At 39.7% G+C, this 20,681-nt stretch overlaps 1 protein-coding gene across 6 annotated transcripts in view; it reads right to left on the bottom strand.

Moving 5' to 3' along the window:
- Nucleotides 1-20,681, bottom strand: part of mtus1 (microtubule associated scaffold protein 1) — a 115,173-nt gene that overhangs the window by 49,679 nt on the left and 44,813 nt on the right. For 3 of the 6 annotated variants that reach the window (XM_012969322.3, XM_012969367.3, XM_012969393.3), the window contains exons 4-6: nucleotides 13,780-13,956; nucleotides 8,709-8,849; nucleotides 7,728-7,832 (exon numbers count right to left, since the gene is read on the bottom strand). In XM_012969322.3, coding sequence (XP_012824776.2) covers nucleotides 7,728-7,832; nucleotides 8,709-8,849; nucleotides 13,780-13,956 — 423 coding nt within the window. 6 annotated transcript variants of the gene reach the window in all.

Consider the following 20,681-nt stretch of genomic DNA (forward strand, 5'->3'; position numbering starts at 1 on the left):
AGAAAACACCATATCCATGGAAACTACTAAGCTCTTCAGGAGTTATTTTGGCCCCTATTGTTCTCTTTAGCAATGTTATAAATATAGGCATCCTGTCTATTTACTGTGCAGCACCAAGGAGCAAGGTTTCCTGTGCTGGGATTTCCTGTCATATTACAGCAATGCAACGAAAGGGTACATTTGGGCTATGCCAGGAGGTGGAACTTAATAATTACTATGACACAATGTTTGGGTAAAGAAGAAAATAGGCCTTTGGAGTGCTACTAACAACTGACTACAATATATGAGCCAAATCTGAGGCTCTGGAATATGTTCATGATTAGTTGGACATAATTATATTGGCCACAGAAGAGCACCACATTTGCTTAGGCAGGAAATAAGCATTAAATAATAATAAACCATTCAACCATTACAACATTCTGTATAATGAATAGGATATCCTGCAACTTTCTCTAATGTATTTTTTTTTTGGGGGGGGGGTTGGTTGAATATTAGAATTACTTTCTATTTTATGCAAACTGAAATTCATCTTCTAAACTGGTTGCTAGAGTCAGAGTTCCAACATTCCAAGATACTGCCTGAATGCTATTGGACTCCACAAATTGCTTTTGACTGTTCTTCTACATGCCCTGGCACTACCTTCCTTCCTCCAGGCCCACTTCATACCCAGTGACAGCAGTCACTTATACTTGCCCTAGGAGATGCAGGTGTATAACCCTGAAGCAAAAGGCAGTAAATCCAAAAAAAGGTGACAATAAGCATAAGGCTGTTGTGACTCTTGCGGTCCACACAGGTAGAGTTTCACAATGCAGCCAGAGTATACTGCCTTACACTGTGTGGAAACAATTTTCTCTATGCAACATAAATGCAGAAAAATAAACCAAAAAAAAGAGACAAAAGATAAAGGCGAGATCCATTCTGGTGGGATCTCAGGTAATGACAATTTTTATTTTTTTAGCATGAAAGAACAAAACAGGAAATATAGCTCTCCTGGAAACTGCAACAAAAAATACATGATGGATAGTGTATTCTTTTAAGACATTTGGGACCAGTGTCTTATGTTAAAGGTCCCAAGGCTTATGACTCCTATACCTTAGTCTAACCATAGTACAGGGATAAAATGAAAAACTCTCACATGGGGAAGATGTACAATAATTGGCATCCACAGTATAGTAATACTTGGAGGCTCTGAACAGGATAAAATACAGCAGAGCAAGTGGCTTCAGAAGGGGTTCTGGAGTATAAAGGAATGGTTGGCATTTTATATGAAGCCTAATTTGAAAATTTGTGCACAACACATTTTTCCCCCAGCAGTTCTTAACTATACTATGTATATTACACGATAAGCAGGAAACTAGATTTTTGTCATAAAGTAGTACTTTCTGGTGTATCTAGCATAGCAACCAAGGCTTTCCAATGACATCTCACCCTTACTGGCCATAAGGCTGAGGCCCCCTAGAAACCACTGTACTAGATTAATTACAGTTTATTGGGGTTGTTTTGTTTTGTTTACAAAAAAAAAGTATGGCCTTGCTGAAAAGTGAGGTTAGGTCAACTGCAACTGCTGAACAGAGTGAACACCAAGCTGACTGAAGGATGTGTAGATATGATGATGATGATGATGATGATGATGATGATGATGATGAACACTCTTGCAGTGCCATCTGCAGGATCACTGCAGACACAGCTCTCATTACCCAATGTCCATGGTAAAATTAAGTATGTATACAGATATAAATGGGATACTGCTATATGGGTGTATAATGCAGGCATAGATTAGATTAGATTCAGTGACTGCATGTGCCTTGGTTAGTTTATATCCGTCATGTGTGTGTAACTCTGCTCTGAATTTATTTTAATCCATTAGGAGTATTTTGATCTTGCAGAGGGTATTTTGGTATAGCATATTAATAACTACTGTTCTCCTGCCAGTTTCCGATTAGACCATATATCATAGCACCAGCAGATAGCGCATAGATCTTCATTTATATGTATACGAAATACAGTGAGTTTCATACATTACCTATCCATTACCTAAGAAAAACACTGTAAATATGCCTGGCACATGAAGGCTTAAGCAACACATGAATGCGTAATTCTCTGGCCCTATAAAAGACAGCTGAGGGGAGTATTTGGTGATGCATAAAAGGTTGTAGCACTGGTGGCAATGCGATTACATGCAACCAAGCGTTAAAATTCCCAAGTGAATTTAATACAGGGACTGGCAGGCTCTAGAATATAATTGGACACTTGGAACCATTTCTGGAGCCCCATCTGAAGAGATTTATGTCTATAATATCTTAATCTAGGATGATTGGGCAATAAATGCACATAAATTAGGAGGCAGGCAAAAGGGAGAATTGAGGTGAAATCAGGAGCCCTAATCATCAGTCCTTACTGACAGCCGGCATGAAATATTAATGAAAAGAAAAACAAAAATCATCCAGAAGGTTTTCCATTAAAAGATCTTAGCTTTGCAAGTGGTCTGTTCAGATATAAACACACAATCAACCAACCTCGGTATTTATTGATGAGAATAATTATAATAGCAATGATAATAATGTGCTCGTTCAAACAGTCTGCAAACGTAAAACCAAGAAAAGGCGACTTGTGTGCCTTGTAGTAAGGTAAGAAATGTGGCACTGCCCACCATGTTAATAAAACACAGCCCCGCGCTTAAAGGGATTAGATTTCTCCCCGGATTAAATGGTAATGTTTGCACTAACAGGTCACAACATGTAAAATGAGGAAGACTGTTACCACTTTATATCATCTCCACATATTTTTGGCCATCTGTAATGTATAATCACTTGCAAATACCTTAATAAGCATGCAAATATTGTACGACTTCATGAAATGTTAGTTTTTAGTATAAGACATCTATCACCTAAACTGGGATGAAGATACACTTCACACACAAATATATTTATACACACACCTACCTATAAACAGCCCTCAACCTACACATATATATATGTTTGTCTGCCTCTATATTGAAACACAGTAGCATACACACACACACACATACATACATATACACATATAAATATACACATATAAATATATATATATATATATATAAATATACACATATAAATATATATATATATATATATATATATATATATATATATATATATATATATATATATATATATATATATATATATATAACCCCAGACACCTAGCCTGGCATGTATCAGTTTCCAGCTGGAGAAGTAAACAAGATGTCCCCCTGCTATTATTGGAAGATGGGAGCGTGCAGACAGCGGAGCCTGTGTGTATAAATGCACTAACCTGTGTGAAATATAACTGGGCTTTTCCTGTATCCAGAAGGCAGCCGTAGATTCCGCAGCAAGCCGCTGGCTGTCAGTCGCACGCGCATATTGGATAAGGAGAATTTGGGAGACCATAACATGTCTTCAGAAGCAGTGGATGAAATTCACGCAAGAAACTGCCTCCATGTACTACCACATGCTATATTTTTAGCTCTCCACTGATGATCCTGGGCCAAGCAGAACACGGGAGGCAGAAGGAAGCAATTGAGAGAGGCAGCTCATTCCATCATCCTGGCTGCCAAGCACACACATAACAGATCCCAGAAAGCAGAAATCCTCTATGCAAATGCGGCCAGAAGCAGCAGCAGCAGCAGCAGCAGCAGCAGCACTCCCCCCCTCCACAACCAGATGTTGCAGAAACAAAGCGGGGCCCTTAGAATGAGCCCTCCTCCTCTCACAGGCAGCAGCAGCCGCTGAATTACATCACACAATGTCCATGCATAACAATCTATTATGCAGGACTGGTTAACCCCTTTCACTGCCTATCATGCGTGCCTTCCAGGAAACTCTATGTATGTACATGAACACAGACTGTCACAGTGTTAAGTATGAATCATTTACATACAAACATATAGAAAAGGGTGGGATGTTAGAATGGTAAGCACTGGTACAAGGGGCAGAAAGGCTGGTGTGCAGTGCAATGTCTGTGCCATTACCAGGAGCTGTGATTAAAATAGAGGGGGGGAGAAAGTGGGTGGCACAGAAGAGGCAAGCTCGGCATCCAATCGTACACTGCCCATTGATCATCACAGAGCCACACAGACAATGACTTTAATAATCCTGCAGGCTGACATAAATGTAATCCTTGACAGCAGAACGCAGGGAATCAAAATGGTGGACTTCCCCCACTAAGGAATTTCTTCCCCACTCTGACCATTCAGTGGGGAAACACAAGCTGAAAATGCTAAAAAAATAAATAAATAATGCTAAATATTTTTTGGATTTATTATTTGTTAAACTGGAATTGGATTTGTTGCAAGTTACAATACAGAATAACTAGTAAATGGCTTGCAAGCATTGTTAACGGTGTTGGTGAGCCTTTAGCATTCTAGTACAGAAATGTCCATCTGCAGATGCTATAAACTACCATTGTTCTAGCCAGTAATTTTATTATGTGCAGTTAAAAAAAAAATAAAAACAAATGAAATGAATATCTATATCTATATAAGTAACATGTACCAGCCCCACAAATTCAGTTTATTCTATTCCTTCTGGTCTAGACATGGCTGAATTTATTGTGTTGTTACAGTTTTAGCCCCACAAGCCAGTAGCAGGGACCTTTCTCATTCACATTTCAGCATTACACCTGCTGAACTGTAGCATGCTTGACCGCACTTAAATACCAAACTATTTCCAGCCCCTGACTTAAAAGCCTATAAGCCCACACCCTATAGGGCAGGTGCCTTGGCTTTATCCCCTTTTTTAAACAGCAACTCTATGAATCACTAAACCTCTCTCAATTGTGATCCAAAGCATTTTATTTTTTAGCTTCTGGAACAGTCTACAACTTATGGAGCTTGTCACAGGAATGTGAGTTCCCACTGGCATGGCATGACAAGTACCCACATAGCTTTGCTTATGTTCTTTCTACTCATAAATCTATACATCCACCATGATGTACGTAAATCAGTCACCTGTACTGTATAAGATATCAAATCATTTCGTTTATTTTGAAAAATAGGGAACACTTCTATGTGTTCCCTATTTTTCAAAATAAACCAAATTATTTGATATCTTGTACAATACAGGTGACTGATCTATTATTCACAGCACTCAGAAACTGCTGTCAGAACACCCCCCATGGCCCCATTAGGTGCCTGTTGCTGCTTGGCACACTCAGTCAGCAAAGCAATAATGCAGCACATAATCCAACATAGCAAAGGGCACAAGCACCCAGAAGTGGGCACCACAGGGAGCATCATATTATGCAGAGGCAATCAATCAGTCAAAAGCAAACACTGGGCTGCTGGATACAGGGGATGGCAAATATGGATATTAAAGTACCTACATCAGTCTTAACCCTGTTTAAAATATTACAAAGATATGGGTCTGTGAAAGAATAAAAAAAAAAAAAAAAAGCATTTACACTGAATACTTCTTCTCCCATTGATTGCTTTTGGTCTGATAATTAATTCCATTACAAACTACAATCCCAGCATCCTCTCAAGAGATTTCCCAAAGAAAAATTGGAAATCTTATTTCTCTCTCTGTGGAAGGTTTGTTATTGACATTTACGGACAATACATATACCTATAATATTGCACAAATCAAAGTTTCTTTAATTTTGCTATGCATATGCTGGCCTGAAAATCTTGACTTATATCTATATGGCTCAGAAGAGCTGCAGCTCCTGCTGCCATAAACAAAAAGAAGAGAAAAGTGGCCAAAACTTGCAAGTAGAAACATTAGCCAAGATTTGGACAATTGCCCCTTATATTGCTTGTCAGCCAGCATGTTCCCCTATAAGACCAAACTGGTTTAGACCTGAGACAAAAGGGAGTGCTATGATATTACCTATTACATACAAACCACACATCCAGTGGGTATTATAAACAGCAACAAGGAAATCATTACCTTTGTTTAAGCATCATTTTAGATCTTCACCAAAGTGCTGCAATTAAGAGATTCTAATACAAATGTATACATTAAAAAAAAAAGCCATTACAACCTAAGAAATGTAATCTCCAACACAAACGAGTCATTATTTAGTGGTGTGGGTTTGTTACAGGATGTAAAGTGACATTTTCAAAGTTCAAACAAGAATGACCTCAAAATGCTGGAGTGTACAATAAGGTCCATTTACAAAAGCGGAGTGACAGAAATTCAGGATTCTATCAATGCCTTTATTATATGTTTGGATTCCATGTGCTTCATTCAGCTTTGGCCTTTGCTAATAAGGCTCTCTAATACAGGAAGAAGATTATAATTAATAAGAAATGGACATTTCTGGACACTACAAACAGTGGTGTAAAAATGCCTGACTTCTAGCAAAATTATGACAAAATGTAAAATGCTCTGCAAGATTAGCTATAATGTTTTGTGTGTAGTTGGAAAAGCAGAAGGGCACCTTGCTAAGTATCTACCCAGAACATTTATAAGCCTTTACAGGACTTTAAGTAACTGCCAATGCCTCCATAGCTTAAGTAGGCTACATGGCCCGTAGAGGTAGTTGTGGAGTATGCAACATATTGACATTGTACAATTTGGTCAGAAACTGAATTATACAAAAAGCCTTTGTATATGGGCATCTTTACACATCCCTATTTAAAGAAGGATAGGTATAATCACTGGGGGTACCTGGAGCAAAACCCAAACTTAGAAGCAAAAAGATGGCTTTTCAGTCTACTGCACATGGCAGCAGCTAAGAAAGAAAGCAGAAGAAAATGGTTTCCTGGTGCTGTGCCCGTGATGTTTTTGCTAAACAGAAACACCTGCCCAGGTTCTCAGGTAAGCAATTATAAATATCACTGAGATTCCCAACATTTTGCACTTTGCCCAAATATTTGTACTTTCTTTTTCCTTTACGGATAGTATCTATCTGTACATGAAGCAGATAAGCTTGTGGTTTAACTTAAAGTTACTGGGCCCCACAGGAAATTCATTTTAGACCCCCCTAAACTTTGGGTGATAAACTTTACCATATATTAAGACAAATGTTTTGTTTCCCTATGGGCCCTTTTTTATCTCCTACTCCCTCCAGCAAATGCTGTAACTTTGGAGAGATGACTTTGTAATTGTGACATTTCGGATTAGGGTCTGCTTCTTCAGTTAGGTGGGGCCCTTTACAGAGACCCTAATCTGCCTGCCATCATTACTTAGTCATTTCATCAAAGTTACAGCATTTGTAGTAAATAATGTAACACCTTTTACTGCAGGGCTAGAACTAAATTGCAGCTTCTATGCTGTGCTATCGATTCCGTGAGAATGCAAATCCCTCAAGGGCCTAGGGCTGTGATGAGTTTCTCACATGAATTCATTTTGGACCAGTGGAACTTCCCATGTAGTGTGTAGGATTAGCGTGAAGAGCAGTTTATTTGTAGTGTGTAGGATTAGTGGGATGAGCAACTTATTTAATCATTTCTCCTCTACAGACATTTGCCTTGCAACACCATATAGGTGATGGTGGATAACAATAGTTACAATTTCCCCATGAGAGCAGGTTGTGTTGAACTAATCACTGACTAGCCAACAGATATTTAATTTCCATGGAAAAAAAAAACCGTTGTATCAACCTTCACGCTATAGTGTTGCCAGTATAGCTTTAGTCATTTAGTTACTGTAAATACAAACATTGTGTCTGCAAGTGCAAGGAAAAAAGCAAAAAGATAGCCCCCGCAGCCACAGCAAACTTAGCATTAATAAGTTGGCCAGAACAATCTGTTTCCTTACCATTCTGAAGTGATTTTGCTTCTAGCTTCTTGGTCAAAGACACTGCTGGCCCAGATGACCGCGGCAAAGCTGGGATACCAGAAGGGCTTTTCTTAGTAACTGTAACTAGAACAGAACAGCAGCTCACTTATTAAGGAGTACGTAACAACTTTTATATCCAGCATATAGCACATAAATGCTTAAAATGCAAAGTCATCACAAAAATACCTGGAATGTACATAAGTAATATTGTAAAATGTAAGGATATTATAAGTTGCAGTGATGGACTGTGGGGCTTGTACATTTTACATTATGCTTTACTAAAGCATAATGTTTACATTTTCTTATTTTGCATTATAGTACTGCAGAGTTTGTCTGCACTCAAGTGCTTATTTACAAGGGAATGCCAAAATTAAAAAGCAGACATTATAATTTACAGGGTATTCATGGCTTTTTGGTGACTTATTATTACTAGGGGGTACATTATTCCTTGTATAACTAAATAATATATTACGATTAATATTATGATTAATGATATCACTTAGGTCCCAATGATCATTCAATTGTATACCCCTGTTGTAAACTATACTCCATGTAACTTGTGCCTGTACATTGCAACTGATCTGCTTAGTAACTTCAAATATATTTTAATACTGGGGGGAAGCCCAAAGCTTTAGGGTCATGTCATATCAGATGTTTTCTCCACTGGTGCATCCACTGTGCGGTAGAAAGAATCAATCCACTTCCTTCTGTCCCGACATCAGTGTGCACTGACAGGCATGTAATCGGTTGGTTAGTGAACTGAAAGGGCATGTTACAGAATGGAAAGCACCCTATCTGTGAACTAACAGGCCATTGCCCTGCCTGCAAGTTTGTACTGATGGAGAAAAGCTAGCAATCACCTGGTATGATATGACTGGCCGCATTCTATGAAAAACAGAAATAAATAGGAAAAAATATTCTGTGCCAGAAAAAAAAAAATCTAGCCCATAGCACCATTACCTGTCTGGGTGACTTTGAGGGACTGAGATCTGCCCCTTGGAATTGAAGTCTTTGCGGTTAGGGCACCTGAGGCAGAGTTTGGTCGTATACATTTTACAGTAGGAACATCCTCAGTTTTGATGCTGCTGGTGGTGGTTGTAGCTGCAGAAGGAAAAACAACAGAGGATCAAAGGATATTCACTTGCAGATAGGCACTATGCAGCCCCACAATCTGGCAGTGCTAAGCAAATAACATGTGGCTCTTCATAAGCAACAAAGTAAACTATGAAAGGACATGAACTACCCACAAGGACATTTTTTCAAAACAAAATAACAATACAAACAACGAGCTTAACTAGTGCACCTTTATTTTAGACTTTATTAATTAAGAGGCCAGCTAGCTTTTAGCCCTCAAGAGAACCTCACTGAATAATATATTCCTTTATTTAGAAGTCATGGACCACTGTTCAGAGCCTGAGCACTACTACTGTTCGTTTCAGGATTTGCCTTATGCAAACAAAAAGTTAAGCAAGACGTCTAGAAAATATATGGTACATAAGCATATTAATAAAATGTAATTGTGCAGTATATTAATGCAATGAATGCACCCCTCCTGCATTAATTGAAGTGAAATGATCTATTTATACCCTCCAATAAAATTGGCTCAATATTAGCTTAGCCAGCCGAGGGCTATGGGAAGTGGAACGTATTCACATCTCCTTGCTTAGTGAGGATACCCGCAGCACCTTAGTTAGTGTATGTAGCAACTGGCACTCAGCATTATGTACCGGTGTCTCACACTCTGCACAGTATTTACTGTAAATTTACTGTCAAATATCCAGTTTATGATGTCACAGGGTTTAAGTGTGTGTATGTATGCGTGACTGTAGGTATATTTATGTTACTGTATGTATATTTATGTTGAATTAAGTGCTACCCTAGTGGCACTAAGTGATTCTAATGTCCACCCCTCAGGGCAGCAAAGAAAGCAGATTAGTTTGTGCTTTCTATCTAAGTGCAAGAGTTAAAATCTAATGAAAGGCACAGTTTCCCAGCCTGCCCTATGCATTCATGTGTCTAACTCACCCAAGCTACCTTCTAGTTGCACTGGAAACTGCTTGGAAGTGACAGTGGAGTCACAGGTCGGATCCAGCAAGCAGTCCACCCAGGGGCTACACATAGTGCCTGAGCACAGATCTGCTGCCTGTGTAGTTCAGTGCATACCTGGCAGGTCACACAATGACAGTGGGGCAAATGACTGGCAAGCCCTCCCACTATCTCACTACAGAAATATCAGCTCACACTACCCTGACAGATTTCTCTTCTTCCCTCCCTTACACATACAGCAAGCAGTTGATTGATGGGCATTCCAGCCAGAGAGCGCAGTCACAGGCAGAGAGAACTGTCCCATCCAGTGCAGGCATGACTGTTTACTCTTAGAAGGGTGTAGTGGTCTCCCATGGTAACCACAGTATGGAAGCAGCACTAACATGGACTAAGATGGGCACACCTATGTCTCAGGCTGGGAAAATTGGGACAGCGCAATAATGGTCATGTAAGAATTTTATATGGTGATATGCAATGTGGCTGAACTAAAGTTCCCAGTATACTCCTTCCCTGTTACAGGCTGATGCCCACCATAGCAACCAATCACATAGCTGCTTTCAAACAACTATCTTGTCTAGTAATTCATACTGATCATATATTTATTACATTACCCCCATAGTCTCTGCTTGCAGTCTAAAGAAGGCCAGTAAATTTCACCCTATCCTCAGTTTATATATAAAAACAAGAAAGCTCATAAAATAAATTCCACAGCGTGAGAGTTTTAGAAAGCTTTGCCTCCCTTCCTAATGCATCCTGGCCACTGGCTCAGCTCCAAACTATTCCAATAGCATTAACTCTTCCCTCTCTTATGGCACACTCAAGGTGTTCTGTTTAAAATGGACATTTTTCTTTTAAAGCTGATCGCCACCTCTGGGTTAGACTCATCATGGACAAGCCATTCTCTGGGTTTCACAGAGAACTCGAGCAGCAAACTTAGTCCTTCCGGTCTCATGCCTGGAGCCCCAAGTACAACTATCAGTGTAAATTCCAATACCAAAACAAAACATGTCACTCTACCAATGTATCATAAGCAACATATAAAAATCTGACATTTTACCAGGCAATGTCCAGTTTCTGTACGGGAAAAGGATTGCAGCCAAGCTTTGAATTAGAGTGGAATTTGACAAGCTGCATCCACACAAGCACATTAATGTACATTAGTGGTTACTTATATATTCTGACCACTCAGTACATTATAAGAACAGGGGAGATTTATTACATTACACACGTGCACTGCTGGCGCAGTAGAAAACCATGCCTGCAACAGACACAGATAAGTGCATGCTGCACCAATCTGCTCCTGAGGGAGGCATAAATTGCTGCGCTGGTGCATTTGTAATGAACACTATACCCTACTTTTCAAGCATTTCTTTGTTAATGCAGTCTTTTATTGTGAAGCACAGTGGTATTAATATAGTATGCTCTATCTGTATATTGGCATTCACTTAAGTGCTGATGCTATTCTGCTTGCTTCAGATAAAATTTACATTGGCAATTGTAAAATCACCATAGATTTAAAATGCAGATGGTGTAGTTGCTGGTCACTTAAGACAAACAACCAATAGAGATATGTAGAGATAATGCTATATACAGCCAATAAACTATGGGACAATACCTACCTAATTAACCTAATAAACCAAGATAACCCTCTACTTATTAACTGGCAATATTCTCCCTATGCAGCATGTCAGTACCAGACATTTTAGGTTATTTTCCTGTTCTGGATCAGATATTTTTTAGGTTAAAGAATTGATTTAATATTGATTGTAAACCATGTTGGCTGCAGTTCATGAAAATGGAGGCATAAACCCACAATCCAATCTGATATATTACTAGAAATGTACACACATTTTTAGGTTACATGCAAATATTACCGATCTTATTCAATAAACAAGGATTGCAAGTGGCTTTACCTAATCAGCAGTTAGATAAAAGGATAATTTAAAGGTGCATTTGGAACTAGTAAAAGGGTGCCAAGCCTAAGGGATGATTTACTCATTGTTATTAATGCAGTTTTATCATTTGGCTGCTAGTATAAATTTATTAGGCCCCGTATATCATTTTTATTTTATAGCCTTACAATAAATCCAATACAATTAATTGTCCATGCAGAAAAAGCTATGCTCATAGGATGTACTAAACAATAACTGCAACATGAATCCCTCTCACTGTGTCCCATGCTGCGAACCTGCTGCAGCAACCTTTAATATCAAAGGGAATCAACTAGTAGCAGAACTTTGATTTACTACACAAGTAGTGGCAATCGGTTAACTTAAGAGTGCAAAAACTCTGAATGCACATATATAATGAGAATTGCAGTATTCTCGCAAAGCATGGCATCCCCCGAAGTACTGCATCCATATTTCTCACCACTCGTCCCTTTGGAAGGATTAGGATAAGATTATTATTAGGCAACAAAATAAAGTAGAAAATGACCTACTTCTTTTCCAAGGGACCGAAGCCAACAAAAGAATTATGGAAAAGCTGCAAGATCCGACAATTAGCAAGGTCAGTATGGCAGCATCATAGAGTGTTCCAGGCTCAACCAGTAGGGTTACTGTAAAATTGCTGGAAAGCTGGAAAGGGAAAGCAGCCTCTGTACAACTGCGGTGCCCGCCTGGTACTGTCATTTACACAGAAAAAGGATCACGGCAAGATGAAAAAGACAGAAAGGCTTCAGCCATGTTCCCCCTCAGTGCTGCTCCTGTCAGCTCTCGATGAATTAGAGTGGAAAGCAATTGCTCTAAGTGACAGGCAGGACAGATTAATCCAGGCTGGAAATCTAACTGGGGAAAAGGCAGCACGGGGTAGGCTGCATAATTTTGGCCACGCGTTTGACAAGGCTTTGTGTAAAAGTTATGGCTAATATAGTAGTGGTTTTGTTTTGTGCAACAGAAAATGAAACAATGAACACATTTATCTAAAAGCTTCTTGTCATAGAGTTGCCTAAATGGCAGGAAAAGTAGCAAAAGGCAGTACATTAATAGTAGAATTTCACAAAATAAAAAATAGTATAGTGAATACACCAATTTAATAAGCAGATCTGTCTTTTAAAGAATTTTTTTTTTATTTTTTAGACATACTGTACATTGTTGTGATCATTACAGTTTGCCATTACCATTTGCCTGAGGCATGGTGCTGCTCCCAGTGGCCTTAAAGCAGGTGCTTATTTTTTAATTCCTAGCTTGGAGGAAAGTTTTGGTTGCATAAAAACCCAACGTAATGCCAAAAAGAGCCATCTGTAGATTGCCAGTCTACATAGGGGCTACCAAATAGCCAATGACAGCCCTCATTTGGCAATGCTTGTGTTGCTTCCAAATAATTTTTCCTTTTTAATGCAGCTCACGTGTATAAAAGTGTGGGACCCCTGGCATAGGGCAAACAATGGCAAAGTTAAGCAGGGATCCTCATTAACAGTCCCTAAGTGAACCCTGCCTGTCACCCCTAGGTAGTATAGTTCCCATTAATATGAGAGGTGAACTGCTTGATGGGCAGGGAGTGCAGTTTAAAACCATTCTCTAAGAAGACCTCAGCACCAAAACCCATGTATATAATTTTCCATAAGCAGCTTGGCAGTCACTAATCATTAAAATCACTAAAAGTTGTGATAGGAGGAAAGGGGTGAAAGAAAAAGAGGACGACAGAATAAAGTAAAAGTCACTAAGCACTCTCAGATTGCAACTGCTAACTAAAAGCCAGAAGTGATGTCCTGGGTGCTACAAGTCTGACATAATTACTGGTAAGTACCATTATGGTGAAACATTACAGAGTATAGCAGTCTATGAAGTTATGGATAGAGTCCTAGTTCAAATGTTCCATATCGGTGCTATCCAACCACCTGACTATCCCACAATAAATACAGCTGCTCAGTAAAACAACGGTGCATGTTGTGATTTGTGAAAGTGTGTAACACAGTAGAAGTGCCATGCAGTACATGCAATGTGCCTGTTACCTGTGACAAAGTGAATACATACACACTACTTACACCTACAACTCAAATTGCTCTGCTCGCTCTGCGTGCTGCACACAGAAGAGACACTAGTTGTTCTCTGGAGTGCGGTTCCTCTACAGGGCAGTCTGGATCTAGGTAAGGATCTCGTCCCATTCGCTGCTGAGGCTTTTAGAGAAATAGGCCTTCCCTTGGGAGAATATAATCCTCCCTCTAGCAAAAATAAAGAGAGATTTAGAATTTCTTTACAACAGGACACCATATACTAAAACAATTCTCACGTAGCTCGCAGCAGCTATATTAAAGCACCAATCATTTACTTTTATCCATGTTTTATGGGAATATATAATAGGGAATTTAGCTTTAAAGGGGTTATTCACGTTTCAGAATTTTTGTATGATGCAGAGAGTAGTATTCTGAGACAATGTACAATTGGTCAGCAGCTCTCCAGTTAGGAGTTTCAACAGTGATCTGTTTGCTGCAACCAGGGAATGGTTTGAAAGAGAGACTGATATATTTATAGCAGAATATATTATATATCATATAATATATATTATATATCAGTGACCCCAATTTGAAAACTGCAAAGAGTTAGAAGAACGCAAATAATTCAAAATGATAAATAAAGACCAATTGAAAAGTTGCAAACAAAAATCACAAGTCAAACAGTTGGTTAAGTCATCCACATTTGTCATAGGGACAATTTAACAGCAGTTACACTGGGAAAAAATGGATGTCTGATAGAAACCCTTCGCCAGCCAACCAACCAACATGACCAGTCAACCAACCATTGCCAGTTCAAGTAAAAGCCAAGAAGGGAATCAAACTCTTCAACCCCTCCCTTCTTTTCCAGATGGCTCCTGTTGTTATGGCTACTTTTATTATCAATGTTCTGTTAAAAGTTTGATTTTCCAAAAAAAAGTTTTACTTAAACTTACTATCGAATGGCAAAGAACTTTGACTTGAAATAATTGCAAAAAAAAGGGGAAATGACGTGGAATTAAGGAATGTGTGTTTAGAAAGGCCAAAAAATGTATCACTCTCTTGTATTAGTCTATTACAGTTCAGGCTGCAAATATTTAGGGAATAGGAAATGCAGGGAAATGACTATGTAGGTTAGATATTTGGAAATAACTCAACATCCCAAATACAGATATTGCTGGTTACCTAAAATTGCTCATACATCCTCTCTAGCAGCTATTTATTAGAAATGGCTACATATCTTGGAAGGCTTCCATTCTAACACACTGACTTACAGATGTGGGAATTTAGTAATTTAGTACACTTAATGGTGAAGACACATGGAGCTCCTATTAGCAGCTACCAAAAAAAACAAAATGCTGATCATTTACTGATAATTGTCTCTACGTGTGTTTTAGCAGAGGCAAGTCTCAGTATTGTCTATGGCAGGGTATTTTCTGGCATTTAGTAGCCTTGAAAAAGTAGCTACTACTAATAGCCCAGTGTGTCTTCACCCTAAAGGCGGTGATTGTTTGCATGAAGGACAATTACACCACTTTGCCCAACATAAATACAATAATTTAGGCTTCTTTTGAACATATTTTTGCACACTGTTTTAATTAAGAAAAGTTTGTCTTTGATATTGCCTGAGCTAAATATGAAAGTGATTATAATTTGTTTCCCAATCCTTTTTTTTTTTTTTGCAAGCAAATGTGGGATAAGAGGGTAATTTATCAGGTTGCCAGTATATGGACAAACTCATGCAGGGTATTGTTTATACAGAGCTAATTATCTCTATTACTAAATCAGATGATTAGGAAGAGGGGCAGGAAAGTTTAAAAACAAGACAATTACGGTATCCATAAGGGCTCTGGCACACAGGGAGATTAGTCGCCCGCGACAAATCTCCCTGTTCGCGGGCGACTAATCTCCCCGAATTGCCATCCCACCAGTGAAAATGTAAGTCGCCGGTGGGATGGCACACGCCGCGCAGGCGATTTAGGCAAATCGCTGAAGTTGCCTCGCAAGGCATTTTCGGCAATTTGGCGAAATCGCGCCACTGCGTGTGCCATCCCACCAGCGACTTACATTTTCGCTGGTGGGATGGCAACTCGGGGAGATTAGTCGCCCGCAACAAGAAAGATTTGTCGCGGGCGACTAATCTCCCCGTGTGCCAGAGCCCTAAGTGTTTTATAAATAAACGTGAAAAAAGAAAGAAATTCACTTTTACTTTAAAAAGAATTGTTGTCATCCTTGTGATACACTATATATTTCCCATTTTTACAGGATTTCAATGTGATGTGCTTAACTCTTTTTGGTTCACTGTAGGTAAACCTAATATGATGGCTACTGCCACACAGGGATCATGCTCAGCATGTGTATAAACGCAGGCCGAGAATCAGCCCCTATGCTGGCATCAGCCAGCTGCACTAGAAGCCTTTGCATTGGCCCAAATACAGGTACACGGAGCAGCTTTCAAAACATGAGGGTATGTGTTTTATGTCAAAATCTGTTCCCTGTGCACCAGGGTGACTCAATTGTTCTGAGAGCAGGCAGAGGGAAAGGCTGATGCAGCCTGAGAATCAGCCCCATGTCGCATTAGTTTTTACATTACTGGCGAATGGGTTGTTTCTAGTCACGTGTGCGTCAAGTAAAACTCGACACACACCTGACCCGAACCCAAAGCGTCCGCTCCCAGCCTGAACCCTACCCGACCTGGCTAGTTCCCTCTATTTATAGACCTGTGCGCGACTTGTGCACCGGTGGCGTCACAAAAGGTGTGGGGGTGGGCACGAGCCTATAAATAAGGGAGCCGGAACTGAAAAGCAAAGTTCATGGGCAGGGAGAGCAAGCACAAGTGCTCGACACCGAACCTGTGCAGAGGTCGGCCCAAACCTGTCCAACCCGGGTCCCGTGGGTATAGGGCCGGCCAGCACATCACTAGTTGTTTCCTCTGTTGGAACATATATATGCCAGCCCTCTATACGTTTGCTAATAGGCATGGGAATAAGCCTGTCACCATGCACACAGAGTGGATTTCACAATGGAAACCCTAAGAGTAATTTTCATTTTGATATCTGCTGTGTATGCAGATTGGCTTTTCTCCATTGGCATGTATACACCAGCACAGAATATGCCCTGTGTGACACTAGCCTAAATGTTTATAAGGAGATGTGTCACACACAGACTTGTTAAAACTTCTAGCATCCTCCAGTAGTTGATGGCTGTGGAAAAATGAAGGCCACACATTAGACAGCCCAAACATAAATAATAAAGGGTACTGTATAGTTATATACGCTTTCCCAAGGAAGTCTCGGTCCATAGGGACCCATGGTAAATAGTCTCATGCCTACAATAAAACTGGCCCATGAGTAGTTCTAAACTGAAACTGTGAATCTGCACAAAATACATGTAAAATAAAACGTTTTGCATCTCATGCTGTGCAGTCTATATACTTTTTGTAGCTTTTAACACATTTGAGAGGTAAACACAGGATAAGATCATTCAGCATGGGTCCAGCAAAATGCAAATGTGCACTTCAAAAGGAAGGACTACTATTTAAAAAGATTCTGTCATGATTTTTATGGTATATTTTTTATTTCTAAATTACACTGTTGTTGGTTCACTTGTAATATTGGTGTGTAGGGACCATCTCAGTGCATTGTGCCTGAGTCTGAGCTTTCAGAAGGAGCCAGCGCTACACATTAGAAATTCTTTCAGATTGTTCTGCTGTTCGGCTGTTGGGGTGAAAGGGAAGGGGGGTGATATCACGCCAACTCGCAGCTCAGCAGTAAAGTGTGACTGAAACTTATCAGAACATAGGTCACATGGCTGTGGCATCCTGGGAAATGAAGAATATTGCTAGCCCTATGTGAAATTTCTAAATTAAATAGAAAAACAGATTTCAATGCAGGGTTCTGCTGAAAAAGCTCTATTAACTGATGTGTTTTGAGGAAAAAAAAAAACATTTTCCCAAGACAGTATTTGTTTAAAATGAAATAAATATGTATGTCACCTGAGCGCCTGGCAGTGGGCTGAACATGGAGACGGAAGTGGATTGGCCATAGCACAGCGGGTCGCCTGTAGGAAGGACTCTTGAAGGTCAGCATTAGTGCCTTAGGCCCATAAGCTACGAGGATTTTTGTGCCCAAAGTCGAAGTTAAAGATGTAGGCAGTGATAAGATGGACCCATGGTCAATCTCTCCCAAGTTACCTCTGCTGGTCTCTCAATATTATTATTTGATTGGTTTCTTCCACTTCACTCTTGCTCATTGGCTAATTGTTCCTAATCTGCAGCAGGGTGCAGTTATTCTTCCTAAGATTTGTGTGTGTACATTATTTTTGAATGTCTATTTATTTCCTCCTCACCAAGACAACAGAACCACAAGGGCAGCTGTAAGCTCTTGGGACCTTCAGTGGGAGTGGACCAGTAACATATGCATGTATCCAGCTGCCATGGAAACAGTTTTTAGTTAACCCTAAAAAACTGAAAAGACTCAAAATAAAATGTGGATTACATTTACAGGGTTTGTAAGTGACAGTGGCAATCATCAGTTAATCTGAATGGACAGTAATAATGTTGATTATGTAAGTGCTTTATTGCAAATTTAATGCAAAGGTATTTTCAGACATTGTGTCATTAGTGCAGGTGACAAAGTGTCCCGTGGGTGCTTACTCTTAGGATGGCTGCTAACACTTTGTTGCAGGTAAAACACTATTCTAGGCTTTGAGACTATGCAGCTAGCCAGACAGACAATTAACTGAACATGCACTTGTTCCTTTTCCCACTAGAAAGCTCAGGTTCTCTGTCTGCAAGTGCTGCACATAACTACTTATGCCCACTAGAGGGCGACAAAGCCAAAAAGTATTAGAATAATGTACCCATAATTTCCATCTATAACTGATAAACCCATTGTATTCTACAGAACGTATCTGTTATCTATGTAACCTGTGGCTTTTTCAGCTTGATTGGCTGCCCCAAAAGCAGCTTTGTTTACATAAACTAAAGTACCGTTTTTAAAGCAAACACACATCTTACCAGTGCATGAAATTACTTTACACTTTTATTTTTTGGTGTTACTGTTCCTTTATGGTCTAATAAAAATGTAATATTGTTTTTACATGAATATGCTTGTCATGAAAAATTTAAAAAACCGATACCAGTAAAAACAGCAACTAGTAACACCAGTAAAACATCTTTCATTAAGCCCCCTTCCAGCTGCACCAGAGTAACCCCTTCCTACAATGTCCCCCCTCAGTTTTTAATCTTCTGTTAAATGATGTCCAAAAAACTGTCAATATCTTGTCCCCATGGCCCCAGGCACTGCAGCTTCTGCCTGAGTGCAGGTAGTGGAAATCGGCCAGAAAACGAAAAAGCAGGCATTTTCGTGCTATTCTCAGCTGTGTGTACCTGCACGCAAGCAGAAGCTGTACTTCTCTTGTGCAGATAAACAGCACTGCGGGTGGGAGCAAATCAGTGTCTCTCAGCTTGCAGAAAAAAGGCAGGTGGAGAGAAGCGGAGAAAATGCTCTGTTTGCCCATGGTCTAATACATTCAGCAATTTCTGTAAATGCCTTCTGGTCTCTAATCACACACTTAATGGTTAGTGGTTTGGGTTGAGTCAGTGGTTAGTAACATCCCAAAGGACTTAAGGTTTAGGGTTGTGCCTTTAGGATAGGTGTTTAGGGTTGGTTAGTGGCTATGGGGTCAGAGTAAATTCCAGTGCAATGTTTTCCATATTACGAAGATTCTTCCATAGAAGGCAGTGGAATGGTTTCCTTATGCACAGGCGGTACTACTGTGCCAATACTGCTCAGTCCACCTAACATTATGTTCTCAGTTGGCATTCGTGACACTGCTCTTTCTTGGTTTAAAACTCATCTTTATGACCATTTCTTTGAAGCTGCCTTCTCTAACTCCACCTCACTCCCTCTTTGTTGGGAGTTCATCAAGGCTCTGTCTCAGGCCCTCTGCTGTTCTCAATCTATACAACTTCTCTAGGGAAACTTATTTAGTCATTTGAACTTCAGCACCACCTATGCTGATGACACCCAACTCTGATGATAAAAGCACAGCAAATCTAGCCACTTATCAGATTCCATGAGCAGAATGGTCCCCCACCCCCTTACTGGGGCTCTTTACTGCATCAATTTCTGTTCAGCATCTGTGAAGCCAGAAGTGGTTCCACCAGTGGCACACTGGGATTCAGGATACCCAATCTGCATACTCCTATATACTGTAAGCGCTTTAGGACAAGGAACCAACAACAACTATATAAAATCTTGGAACGAATAACGTTTTTGCTTTTAAGCTTTAAAGCGCAGCCTCTGATCAGTTTCCAAAAGCAAACTGCTTTTTGTTCCTTATTGGTGCTGATCAGTGCAGGGTTTCCGTATTATCTTGAGAGGGAAAATATATTTAACTGCACTGGTAAATAATGGCCATTAGATGTCTCTCTTCCACCTATTTACACAAGACTAACACAATCTGAAGAAAGAAAAAATTAATATATTTGCTCTCATCTATGACATTGATGGTAATAACACAGAAACAAACAAGTACTCCATTGCTATTGGAATGGCTAATGCATTCCAACAACTGTGTATGCACACTAATAGGCATTATTCATGTATAAATGCCTCGAACTCATACTCTATAAATTAGAAGTTGTGTGACTGCAGGGAACATTTAAATATACTACATGCTAATGCAAACAATATGGAGGTTGCCAAGTCTATGTTCTGTATAGTAAATCTGGAGTGACACTCATTAACGCACCAATTATATCTCATTCCATACTGTATTTCTCCCTAAACCTACTTTTGCAGACCTGTGGAAAGCCACTGTCCCCTTCTCCTCTGGCAAAGAAACCATATTTTATTCAGTTAGCACATTATTGCATGTATCTGAATAATACACTAACTGGTGCATAAGGAGGACTGCTAAAGGAATTGTAAACATTTGTGAACAACTTCTTA

Source organism: Xenopus tropicalis, chromosome 1, assembly GCF_000004195.4.
Source record: "Xenopus tropicalis strain Nigerian chromosome 1, UCB_Xtro_10.0, whole genome shotgun sequence".
Lineage (NCBI taxonomy): Eukaryota > Metazoa > Chordata > Amphibia > Anura > Pipidae > Xenopus > Xenopus tropicalis.